The 13,775-nt window shown below is 43.3% G+C and overlaps 1 protein-coding gene across 1 annotated transcript in view; it reads right to left on the reverse strand.

Moving 5' to 3' along the window:
* Positions 1-682: 682 nt before the first annotated feature.
* LOC139203903 (multiple epidermal growth factor-like domains protein 9) overlaps positions 683-13,775 on the reverse strand; it is a 31,383-nt gene continuing 18,290 nt past the window's right edge. Inside the window, exons 4-6 of the mRNA XM_070833806.1 lie at positions 9,447-9,596; positions 4,317-4,586; positions 683-2,723 (exon numbers count right to left, since the gene is read on the reverse strand). Coding sequence (XP_070689907.1) covers positions 2,221-2,723; positions 4,317-4,586; positions 9,447-9,596 — 923 coding nt within the window. The 3' untranslated portion in view covers positions 683-2,220. The remainder of the gene's footprint in view (positions 2,724-4,316; positions 4,587-9,446; positions 9,597-13,775) is intronic.

The following is a 13,775-nucleotide window of genomic DNA, read 5'->3' on the forward strand; positions in this document are numbered from 1 at the left end:
CTGACCCGCAGATGCAACCAAAACACCCAGCCGAGGACTGTGGGAGAACTTTTAACTGTCTTATGACGCAACATGGTCACAGACGGTCACTGTGTGAGCCCCCTCCCCCCTGTGTGGGACAGCCCGTCCGTGATGACCGGGACCTGCTGCTGCCAGGGCGTTGGGGGGGGGGGGTCTCTGCCGGTACCAGCTACACTGGCTCTGCTTGTGGGAGAGGAAAGTGAGGAGCCAACATGGCGTCAGACACGGCACACCTTGGTCCTCAGTGTATTGTAACCCAGACCGCAGTGACAATGGTACACTGTCCAGTCTCAGTGGATCCAGTATCATCAACATTTTCAAAGGTGTGCATCATTGAAAAGTACCCGTGAGGAGAAGCGTGCACCAAAGTCCACTTGGTTAAACTCCCCCCACTGCCTCCCCAGACAGCACATACATCTATCCACCAGATAACTTTATTGGACATTAAATAGCATGCTCTACATACCTTATCACCCCACCACCACCACCACACTCATCCCTTCAGGCTCTTGAAGGGAACGTGGTTTTCAACTTCACGTGATCTCTTGGCACTGCTGTCATTGCAGTGAGCATTGAGAAATAAAGGACTTAAGTGTTTTTCTCAGATCCTTCTCTGGAGGATCTCGTCTGTGGCAGCGAGGCACGTGACAAACACAGAGACAACAGTTAAACCCATTTTTATTTGAGAGTTGAGCTCGGACTTTGGGGTCTTATTTACATCGTTGTATTCTTTGTTCTGAGTTCTGGGTAGTGCGCTTTAGTCCTGCAGCTGTGTGTATGGCAAAGTCCACTGAGAATAAGAAAGAAAAAAGAAAAATACAAAAAGCTGTGGGCTGACAGCGACATCACACCCTGGACAGTGAAAGGTTGGGAGCTTTGTAGAGTGACAGTGTACACACAGTATTCTACCTGTACAATAATAGTGCTACTATTCACATTCATCTGTACAATAATCATATTTACAGTGATCACATTAGGGAAAGAGCCAGTACCTGAGGAGTTAGTTCCATAATTAGCTTTACTCATTCACCGTGGTAAAATGAAGCACACCCAACCAATGGTAGCCTAAACAACGCAGAAAACATGGGATCTGTGTCCAGGATCAGGTGCAAAGCAGGCTGGTCTCACAGGAACTCACTGCTTCAGCTGATGCAACTTGGTCGTAGGTGATAACAATGACCAGCGGGCTGAGGAGAGTTCACCGCATTCAGCTGGTTTCACTCCATAGCAACAATATCAGTACCAGACTACTGTCTGTGTTTCAGACATTTAATGGTCCTTATCATCTGAGTCACAGAGCGCAGCCTCTGAATACATGTGAAATGTTTCTTTAAATGATTTGTTCAGCTTTTGCTGAGGTAGGCAGCAAAGAGCAGGTTTGATTACAAGTATATTATGGCGGTTTACGCAAGCCTCGTATGAGATGGTGGTTGAAGTTTGTTTAAACACTCCTCTTAGATACAGGTGAGCTGGCACGCTTTTCAACAGTTGATGGGAAGCTATAAACAAAAGATGAGGTCATTAAATGCTTGTGCCAGCAGCTTTCACCCCACCCCCCCTCCCCCATGACTCTCTCCTAAACACACACTATACATGAAAACATACTGGCCAATTCAAATTACCATTCGACAGCACTTAAGTTAAAACACCATGAATAAACACGTCGTACATGTGCAGCATTTCTCCCCAGAATGAAACTTCAACCAATAAATAAAGAACTGAATAAAAATTCATTAAATAACAATCATTGTCTCAGTTTAAGATCACTGTTCAAGTGATCAGTTCTAACTAAAACAGTCAAAAGTCCATTTTAAAAATATCTGAAATGCTAGGCTCCTGTACGTCCTCTAACCAGTGTCAGGATCATTGTTTCAGCAAACGGGTGTATACATTACACCTGTGCCACACTATGCCAATTACCTCACCAGTCTGCACAACAGTGCCCTCACACTAAACGCTTTTCTTTGGACCCACGGATCGCAGATTCCGCACAAAATCATATCAAAAATGGAAAATGTTTCCCATGAAACTCTCCGTCTCTTCTCCATATCTTTGATTGTTTGCCGAGTGTTGTGAGGCGCTGCAGACCAGCAGGGTAACAACAAGCAGTCATACATGAGGGAGCTTTGGATTTGGTACTTTCCAGCAGCTTTGTGTCATCTGTAAATCTAGGTGTTCAGTCTGGGGATGGATGGAGTGCTAAGCCTTGTAGCAGTTGCCCTGCGTGGTGAGGGCCAGCTGGCCGTTGGGCGCCACCTCGTTGGCCTCGTCCTCCAGCAGGCCTGACACGTCAGCATTGGGGATGCTGTCGTGGTAGCTGCTGAAGCTGATGTTGTCCTCTTTCAGTTCGATGGTCCAGAAGGGGGCGTTGAGCTTGCGGTTCTGGTACTCCCGGTAGGTGTACACACCTCCCACGAAGCCAAGCAGCAGCAGCACCACCAGAATGATGACGGCCAGGATAATGATGTTGAACTGCGTCCAGGAGACTTCCGTCAGGGCCGCTGTGGTGTTGTCAGTGGGGCTGCTCAGGCTGGTCACCAGGGCCTGGGTGGTGGCAGCAGTGCTCAGTGCGGTGCTCAAGTTGCTGCTGCTGGATGTGGAGGCTGGGACGCCTCTTGCTGTGGTGGAGGCCAATGCGGCGCTGGTGGTGGGCGTGGAGGGGGACGATGTATGAGATGTGGGGGTCTCTGTTGTTCTTGTGGCTGGGGAGAGAAAATCATTGAAAATTTTTAAAGATTTTATTCCACAGCTTTGTTCATTTCACAGTCCGGATGCAAGGTCGGTTCAACGGCAGCCTGTTACTGCTGAATAAGTAACTGAGACTTAACAGACTTAATGTGTAACCAAAGTCTCTGGTGACACCATGTGGTGACAAAGCGCAACTACAGTGACTACTCTTTTTCTAACACTTTATGAGAGACCGTGTCTAACTGTCCTCCCTGAAACTTGTGATTTACGAGCTGTGTCACTTTGAGTTCCTGTACAACACAGTGACAGAGTGAGCAGTAAAATACTATTTCAGACACTTCATATTCATCGTTATTCAGTGTCACCTGACAATTCATTTTCACATCTATAAAATGCAATGCATCACATTGTAGGAATGTTGCAGACAATCCTCTTTTTATTTTCATTATGTGTTAAGTTTTCAGGATGCTATGTAGAGCATAGATTTCACACTCAGAGTTGAACCAAACTTTAATGAAATGGTGAACCTACCCTTTAGTGCACCCCAGAGTAAGTTTAGGACATAGCAATAGACTTTTGTATGAGAAACAAAACTGAACTCTCTTTTACAGACAGAGAGAATATGTGTAGTTAGTTATTTACCATTGCTAATGATGCCAACACACACAGAGACAGACAACCACTCACACTCACACCAACAGACAGTTTAGAGTCACCAGTTTACCTGCATGTCTCTAAACTGTGGGAGGAAGCTGGAGAACCAGAGAGAACACAGAAAGGTTCAAAGCTCAAACCCCAAACCTGCCTGATACTATTATATGATACTATATGATATTATATTATAACCCATGGTAAACCCACACAGGTCATTGTAATTCTTGTGACTGACTGTACCTCTTCTCAGCACTGTGCAGCTATGCCAGATTGACATCTTGTGCTAGCTTTGTTATACCTGTTACACTTTCTGGTACACTTCTCAGTCAGCCACAGTGACGGAGCACACCTGTGTGGCCCTGTGGGACGTTTAAAGTCTGTTTATTGATCCTACTTTTTCACAACAGAACCTTTCAAAAGTGGCTTTGCCAATAGTGTGACACGTGTAAAACATGTAAAGCGCATCACATTTGCAAGTATTACATAATGACATAATCTGACTGAGTCATTTCAGAGCTAACGTTGTGCATGCTTACTCACTGGCATGGTTTGGGGGGGGACCTCAATGGAACTGAGTCATCGTTAATGGTTTCACCAGTGCTTTTCCTGCTATGACAAGTCAAACTGTCTGCTCAGAAAAAAAAGGTCTATTACTTTTTTAATTTGTTTTCTGAACTGTTGCCAGAACCAGCACATAACATTTTTTTTTTAGGTCCAACAACACCTCACTGACAAATCCAGGGATTTTAGACCGTGGGCTGGCATTAGTCTGAATGTAGGGCTCAATCAACAGTTGGAGTCGATATATATATAGTACGCAATAAGGCCATTTCGGACCATGACAATCTTTTGGTAGTTCCATTTCCTCGGAGGAAATGATAACGTAAGACACGTTACGTATAAAATGAAAAAATCATATGTTTGCCCGAACAGTATATTGTGTTTTGTCTTACTTGGACGGGAGCAGTTGTGTGCTCGGGCATCCCCTGTGAAGCCCGGAGCACAGAGCTGGCACTGGGGCCCGGTGGTGTTGTTGATGCAGCGGAGGCAGTGGCCGGTGTCGGGGCGACAGAGCTGGGCGGGGCCCTGAGGGTCTGCATTCCCACTGCAGTTACATGGAACACAAAGCCCTGATGCTTTGTAGAAGCCGGCGCTGCACACATCACACTGTTGGCCGCTGTACCGGGGAAGGCACTGGTCACACACAGGGGAGCCACTGGGATCTGCACAGGAATAGACAAAGGTACACATCAGCACCTGACCATTACTGGGGATGGAATGGGGCAAATCTTAACTTCTTCACTTAATGCCTTGGAAGTGACTTTGAAAACGACTAGCATTCCACTATGACCTGCTGCTTTGTTTTCGTCCTGGAGCAATATTGTTGAATGTAGCGACCAGTTTGCTTTTAGACAGATTTGTGCTGAATTCCATCCGAAACAAAGACACAAATCAGAAAACACATTCTGCTGTACTCCAGTGAAGTAACACATTTGTACAGTTCCTTGTTATTTCCACTCTGTATCAAATCTACGCATATCCCCATCTAAATTTCACCTTTCAAAACTCAGCCTTCACCTCCACCTCACAAATACAATGTGTACAGTCATTTTAGAAATGTTGCTTTGTTTTGCAAAAGGTAGTTTTTTTTTTTTGGAAAGCATCATCCTAACACGCGTCTCTCTTCAGTTACAGAATCCTAAATGAAAAATGAAAAAACTGTTAAACTGTGCCACTAGGTGGCTCAATATGACAGCATATTGATCTGGGAGATGGCCATGTTCTCCAGGTCTCCAGATAAGGGTGTTTCTCCTGTGAAACTCAGTGGAAGCACAGACACTGCTGTTATATCTCAGGAGAGTTATGTCCTACCCTGGGCTTTTACTCTAAGACTGTGGGTAAGTTACCCACAAGGCTGGGTTCTTTTATTGTGGGTGATATGATACGCAACATGCAGCATTTGAAAATTGAAAAAACTTTTCAAGCAAAAACAACAAACATTCACTGGTTCAAGATGGAGAACGGTGAGGATCTGGTGCTTTGCTCTTTTTATATCCTATGTGATAGTAAACTGAAAGTATCTGGGGTTTGGAGTGTTGAGGACGGGGCAGCTGTAGGGCTGAACTTTCTTCGATGCTGGACGGTTCTGATGGCAACATTTGCAAAGTTATCAAAATCATTTTCTGGTACCTAAAAATAATTGAATAAAGTGAAAAGTGTACAAGCGGTGTTAATTGAATGTATGGCTCAATCTATGTTACACAAGTAATGAAGTTTTCAAAGGATTCACCAGTCTGCAGGTAGCTGCATGTATTCTATCACCATTCTTATTGGCTCTAAAGACTAACTCTCATTTAATATGCAGCATTCCTTATTTTGATTTAAACATTTGTACACCTGAAGCGAACTTATAAAACTCTAAATCATACATTTATAAATTTAGCAGTATAGTGTGAAGATGCAGGCATCCATCCAGAGCGGTCCACGTGTCTTTCTCCACGTCCTTCAGCTCCTTCTGGGGATCTTGAGGTGTTTTCAAGCCAGATGGGAATATAATCCCTCAGGCATGTTTTAGGTCTGCCCTGGTCTCCTCCCAGTGAGACATACCCAAACTACCTCCACAGGGTGGCATGCAGGATGCCCAAACCAACTGAGCTCGCTCCTTTATATACAAAGTAGCACCTAGATGGATGTTGTTAAGGGCAACAGCTTCTCCTAGAAAACTGTTTTCCATTAAAACAGCTAGATGTTTGAAGATCCGTGTGATGAAATAAAAACAAGACATAGTCCCGTCACTACACCTCACTTGGACTCGGGAAACCAGGCCCCTCCTGGAGCTATGCCTGGGAGAGAAGAGTGGCTGGGTTTAGCTCTCAGGAAAGTAGTGGGCTCACCACAGGGAAAGGAATAAGAATGAATTGTAATGGCAGACGGGCAGTGACCAGCACAGACTAAACTGTGGCTATGGAAATTAAAGCTATTTCTCAAAATGGTTAATAATTTGAATAAGTGTGTATTGATATGAACAAAACTACTTGTACTTGTTTATGATGTACAGGAACACTTGACATGGCATGTTGTCGGCCGTTGTTGCTTTTTCTACATGCATCTACCTGTGTGTACATGACATTTCTACGTTTATCTTTGTTCAGCTTTGTTGTTTTCAGCTGCATGTTTATTTCCATCTTCCTGGAATTTGTTCTCAGACGTGTCTAAGCACAGTGAGACAACTTAAACCACAATCATATTCCTTGTATGTGAACACATGCTCGGCCAGTAAAGCCGATGCTGATTCTGAAAATGAATTCCCGTTAATGAGCCCCTTCTGCAGCTCTCCACCTCAGAGCCCTCGGTGTTGAATGATTTAGACACAGATAAGGGCTTTCCAATGGCCTAGATGTTGCTCTCTATCTAGCGTGGTCACGTGACTGTGTTGTATTCCAGCACTGAGCAGGCTGCTCCTGATAAGATTGATTTAACCTCTGCTGGGGGGGTTCAAAGGCAGCCAGCCTGCCGGTTTATATAACCATGAGGAAACATGAGCTGCTGTGCACTGCATGAAGCCGGAGGACCTGACCTGCTTGTTCACCTCCACTTTGCTATGACACACACATACAGAGGCCAAAAAACTAGAGAAAGCAGAAAATGAATAACTCTGTTTGACGAACCTCAGGATAAAGTGAACGAGTCTAGCCATACTGTACCAACGAGTAATGATCCACTCACACATGGATGATCTGACATGTGTGACCCACATTCTGAACTGGTGCAATGCTACATTTCACCTCTCTGGGTGTCAGTGTGAAGGGATATTAATGTACTGCAAAAGGCCTCATCAGCGCGTTTACAAAGCATCTATCCTCCAGTGTGGAGTCATGATACTGCTTTGTGGCATCTTCTCATTTGTCACTGTTGCTAGGGAAACCTCTATTTGAAGGCTGTTTTTCTTTCCCGTCTAAAACAAAGCCACACACACTATCAACATGAGAGCAGCTCTCTGTAGATGCAATCCTGAGCACATTTCTGATCATGTCCTCTGTAACGCAGCTCTTCCTGCGATGTTTCTGTCTAAACACAGAAAGTGATGCTGCCCATCCCCCCAGTCTGTTGTGCCTGACTGGCGCTGAAATGGCCCAGCTGCGCTCATACTGTTCCAGCTCAGCTCGGCCTGGTTCATGTCCCCTCCCTCCCACGTTGTGCAACCTCTGCTGCAGCCCCTGGCAGGGGCAAACATAACCTGACAGCCTAAGTGCATCTTTACATGGCTGTTGCCATGCAGACACAGAGACAGGGGAAGGGGAAGGTGAGAGAACGTGATGAGGAGTAACTGAGTAGGGTGAACGCAATGATGCAGTGCTGAATGACAACCTCAACAGGCAGTTTGCAGGAAGGGTTCAAGAGCCGTTTGACGTGGATAAGCTGTGATCTAATCACTGTGTCGTGGTGTGATGCTTGAGCCACATGAACTCAAACCACAAGAGGCTGATGACAAACACAACCTGGCGTAACATGGCTTCTGGAAACACAGTAATTAAGGTCCTGGAATTGAAGTTAATCTCTTTGACCCACTACCCTGTTAGCACAAATAAACCAGGTAGCCCAATATTCCTTCCCACCTTTGGTACCCTGTCTGCTAGCAAGTCAGTGTGGAGTGGTTTGGCCTGGAGCTGAAACAATTGGTCCATTAATATGATATATATTAGCCGATCAAGAGAAAATAAATTCCATTCATTGTTTCAGGCCACCTTCAAGAAAAGAGTCGAGCATTTGGCATTTGGTTCTGATCACATGAGCACACTATGAAGAAGGTTACTTGAAAAGTGGGTTCTTTAGCTACAGAAATGGGATTTTATGCACTCTGGCTTTAACCAAACTGACAAGATGAGATTTAAGAGACTGGTCTCAGCTAACAACAAATGCCAATTCAGGAAATCTCAATAAAACTAGGAGATTAGATCAGAAAAATACTGCCTGCTCTAATGAATTCTAGTGTCTCTTGAGTCCATCATACTTCACACATCACAAGGGGACGGCGCACGGATTCTCACATCAAGCTCTTTTAGTACCTTAAGCATTATTGTGGACAGGTAAATACCTTCATGGTTAGTTAAGCCATTTTAAAACAACGTTTCAGGCAGAAATGAGGGGGGGGGGGGGCCTTTTTGGAAACACAGGCAAAGGACTGTCACATCACAGTCGGGTTGGTCCCATCAGGGAGTGGCGTGCAGGATCAGTCAGCACAGAATCAATGCAGATTGGGAGGCAGAAATGTAAATGTACCCCTCTCCACAACTACACGAAGACAGACTGGAACTAATGGCTGGGTTTGGCAGGTTTTTGGAAATTTGGAGAGCTTGCTTCTCCTGCAGTGCCGAACCATGAAGAGACACGCTGATTCATGAAGTATTCCTGTGAATGGCGCTCAAAGTAAGAAAGGCCACTCAGTTCACTAATAGAGCAGAATTTAAATTTCAGTTTAGCTCACTGTCTGTCCAACAGAGTTTGGCAATGCCTTAAATGCTCGCAAGTCAGTCCGAGCAAATGGGTTTAATGGACCACAATTGACACACACTCTTTAGACTCTCACTAGGATAGAAACTTTTACAAACGTTAAAAGCGATAGTTCACCAGTTAATTAATTTAAATATACTTATTCACTTTCTGGCAAGCAGTGAGATGAGAAGATCGATGCCACAGCTAGCTTTTAACAGAGCTAGCCTAGCTCTGTTAAAAGATAACAAAATCCACCTACTGGTCTGGCACCTCGCTTTAATACGAATTACTGAACCCTTTTAAAACTTTGTGGAGTCTCTGATTTCCTGGCAACGGCTTAACCTCACGAGTACCATAAAAGTACTGGGTAGTGCACCCCCTCTTAGTTTTTAAGTTCTAATCATTAGTTTTCGCATCATTTTTATTCTATAGACTCTAGACTTGATTTTGTGTAATTTTTTGTAATCTTGCTATGTGGAACACTTTGGGCTGCATAAAGTTGAGCAGAGTTGAGTTGAAACATCATTCAACTATTAATCAAATAAATGTTTTCTGATTAAACTCATCACTCTGAAGTGACAGGGACTGACCTGTGTGGCAGGTGCCAGTGGAGGAGGAGTTGGAGCAAGGACAGGGTGCACAGGCTTCGGTCAGGACAGTCTCAGGGCTGCGGTAGAAACCAGGCTTACACTCCTCACAGTTGGATCCCTGGGTGTTGCCCTCACAGTTCAGACACACTCCTGCAGCACAGAACAAGGGTCATGATTAGAGCGGTATTCCCTTCAGTCAACACAAAAAGAGATTAGATTAGATACATACTGGCTATATGTTTTTCACTACACTTTGTGTGCATCAGTATGGATTGCTGTGTTTTATCATGTCCATGTCACTGAAAAATCGTCTCGTGACAAGGGTTTTCCAATAAAGTATTGATATAATTTAAAAAAAGCATGTGATCAGTCAAACCATATTATAGCCATAATTTTGGAGGATAAATATAGACCAGATTGGATTTGTAAAGATGGCCACCTCATGATCAAAAGAGTGCTCTGCCCAAACTCACAGAACTTTCTGCTCATTTTTCTTCCTTAAGATTTCTGAAGCTCTGAAAAATGTTGTAATAATCTTTATTTAATCAAGGAATGCTGTTGAGCTCAAGATCCCCTTTGCAAGAAAAGCCAGAGTTCAGCAGAAGAAACGAGTAAAGAGGGAAGAGAGCCACAAAACAGCACATAACAAGCAGACATTTCATTCAGCTTCCATGAGGTCAGAGAGAAAATACTGTAACTAAATAATTGATTATTGTTCTCTCTATAATAATGGTTTCATAAATGAATTAGAGATGCTATTGACATTGCTGTTGCTTTATTGCACTGAAGATATTTTAACACACATCTGTCGTCACATCACACATCACATTTAGATTCTGCGATAGAGGCCTGACAACTTTATGACCGATCATGTTGTATCTTTATCTTTGCTTGTATATCTAATTCTAGCATGTTTGGATGATAAATGATTATTTGAAAAATCTAGAGGAGGTGGATGCACTTTATTATAAGTTAGATTCTATAAGTTTTGCTTGCAGATCCTCCTCTCAGAGCGATAGGACAACCTGTGTGTTAGCTGACAGGTGGCAGAAAAGGGGTCTTCACATCGCTCACAGCCAACACTGTTTTAGAAACTCACTGTAGGACTGAGATTTAAGGGCCAAACTTAGTTCTGGCTTAGTTATCACACCCACTGCCATATTAGAAATGAACCTTGTGATATTGACTTGTGAGGAATTGATTATTGTGATATTTCGATCATTAGACAGAATAGGGCTGGTTGTCTCACCGGTTGATCACCACAGTGTTTATTACAGCCAAAAGTTGAGGGCGCTGTTTCATCATTTTAATATCAAACATTTGGCTCATTTCTAAGACTCACAAAACACTGAGGGGAGGAGAAATTTTGTATTTTTCATGAGTTTTTCATGTTGCTGTTGTTTTTGTAATAAACACTTATGGGCGATAAATCATTTCATAAGCTAAAGACAAGTGGTAGATAGCATAAAACCTCTGTCAGGAGGTCAGGCGGGGCTGGTCATCTCACCTGTGATGTCCATTAGAAGTTACATGCATAACATTTATGAAACTATGGCTTTAATAAAAGATATACGTTAGAACACTGTAAATTCCTCCATTTTACTTCTTGTTATAGAGAACAATTCAACAAATACTCATGATTCACATTCATGTGATAGACATGGTGATTCTGTTCATTCTAAAACTGATCTGGTTACTGATTAAAAGGTACAGAAGTGTTTTTAAAATCACACTTTTTATTGAAACCTCACTGATAACTAGAGGGACAACAACCCTGTGGTGGGGTCGGTGATCACCGTGTGTTAACCTGCTGTTAAAATAAGTTATAAGAATGAAAGGGAAACCCATTTCTACCAGCGACCTGAAGCCTTCCTCTGATGTAGGAGTGATCGTTGGAAGATGTGTTGATGATGAGCGACTTACAGGAGTGCATTGTTATGCCTCTATGATCATAGATAGAGGTTATATAGATATGACTAAATATGTCCACAACTGTCTAGCTTGCTATATCTTTAGTTACCAGTAGCTTCAACTATGACCCATGGAAGTAGGCTCTGCTTCCACCCTGCTCCACACCCATGCTCGGTGTCAACAGAAGAACCTGAGTCACTGCAGCAAACCCTGCACATTACAAGTTAAATTATTGTTTGAAGAGAGTTTGGCTAGGGGAAATGCTTCAGTATACAAAATTGTGGACCAGTGATGAGAAATTACAGCTGCTACACAGCTGATGTTGATAAATTGTGGGTTTTCTGAGTAAATGAGACTAAATCAAAGTTTGTATTTATTATGGCAAACAAAAGCAACATGGATTTAATGCATTCTGAACACCTCAAATTTATAGAGTTCTAAACGTGCAGTCAGCGGTCAGAAGTGAATATCAAATTATAAAACCTGTGTTCTCGCTAAACTGAAAATCTTCTATTTTTCTCCACATTCTTTATTTGTTAGTCTTTAGATATTATTTCAGTTGAAAACAATAGGTCAGTGTGGTGACAATCTGTCTCTGTCCCGGTGGACATGACGAGTCCCTGTCATGTTTATGTGAGGTCCACAGTGTTTGGGATACTGTATAATTTGCATTTGCAAAGTGCGTGGTTGTGTAAACCGCCCTGGGGAGAGGCTGGAGTCAGTCTTTAAAGGGAGCTGTCAAACCTGAGCTATGTTAATCCAGAGGACTGTGAACACAAGTAAGGCAAGGCTACAGCACTCCATCTGCCCCTGCATTATAATGGGTAGACATATGGCCTCTAAAACTTCCCCCCCACCACCACCCTGTCACCATTCACCTTTCCTTCTGCCTGTCAGTAGCCAGAGGTCTAGCCTCAAACCCTGACTGCTGGGATATGAGGTCAACACAGTGGAGGATAAACCCACCTTAAATTACACAGAAATCAAACTGGAGACTGGATTAGTGGTATTCTACATTTAACATTTAGTTTGCCTCTGATTTAAGACCATTCCTGGTCTCCTCAAGGTCCTTCTTACCAACTGATCATTACACCTCTGTTGTCGTTCCACAGTAAATATTTGCTGTAGAGAAACTGGAGGCTGTGTAAACTGCCTAATCAAACACAACAGATTATCGTCACTGTATATTACCGAGGTGTTAACCTGCACAGAGCTATTACATTTATGGGGAACTTAATGACCATTTGACTGGCAAAGATTAGACTGCTAAGTTTCAGCTTTCTTATGCGGGGTCCATTTGTAAAGGAACTGCATGCTGAAAGCAGCAGTTACAGCTGCTCCTTTCATTACAGACAGTGTGAAGGTTTCAAAGGGGGAATACAGGCTGTTGAGAGATCACTAAGATTGGCTTTTTAATGATACAGATTTAGTCCCTTCAGATACAGAAATAATTGTCACAACACAGAGTCAAAATACTCTAATTAAAAGCCACAATTCTGTTCCTACATGTGACACAGGGGGAGCTAGAGATTGAACCAGCAACTCTGAGATTAAAGGAGCAGTTGGTAGAGATGAGATGAAAGTGGATTTAGCCTCAGAAATCGCTGAGTCCTACTTCATCTCCCTCCCCCTCCCTCTCCTCTGTGCTTCACTCCTCCCCACAGAGGAGGCGGTTACGCACCGGCAGGCTAACCACGGCCACTGAAGAGGCCAGGTATACAATATGTCTGCAACAGTAATATTGCAGAAGGCGAGCTGGCTGCGGAGCATGCGTTGGGGAGGGGGGCTGTGCAGCGTGTGCACGAGCGGTGATTGATACTGTGTTAGAGACTCCTGCTGCTCCCATTGGCTGTTTTCATTCAGGCACTGTGGATTACATTTGGAGGACTAGGAGGGAGCAAGACAGGTCACATATGACCTGTCTCAGGCAATACCGTCAGGATATAATGACAGTTTCAGCAAATATGACAAAGAGATATTTTTATGAAAGTTATCAACTCTGCTTCCATTTCCAATAAAGCAAATGCTCCAAAAGGTCTTATGTTCACAAAAACCTTCAAACAATTGTCAAAATCAATTCTGGTGTCACAAAATACAAAAAAAAAACAAACAAAAAGAGCAACCTTCCTTTTTAAACATTTTTTTTTTTACATATTTTGGTATTTAAATGAAAGGTAGTGTTGAATTTGAATTTGATCCAGTAGATCACCTCAGCCAGCAGCCACCAAACGGGCTGCAATGGCTGCAACGTGATCCTTTGGGACAACTGCAGCTGATCACAGAAGGTCCACTAAAAGTGCTTGTTTGATCCACTGACAGGCTCAGAGTGTTATTCTAAGTGTTATTGCCTTACATCTACATCACACCTGCTCCTTAGAGTAGCTAGCTTATTAAATTAGCAAAAAGATACAGTGCATC

The sequence above is a fragment of the Pempheris klunzingeri genome, chromosome 7, assembly GCF_042242105.1.
Source record: "Pempheris klunzingeri isolate RE-2024b chromosome 7, fPemKlu1.hap1, whole genome shotgun sequence".
In the NCBI taxonomy this organism is placed as follows: Eukaryota; Metazoa; Chordata; class Actinopteri; order Acropomatiformes; family Pempheridae; genus Pempheris; species Pempheris klunzingeri.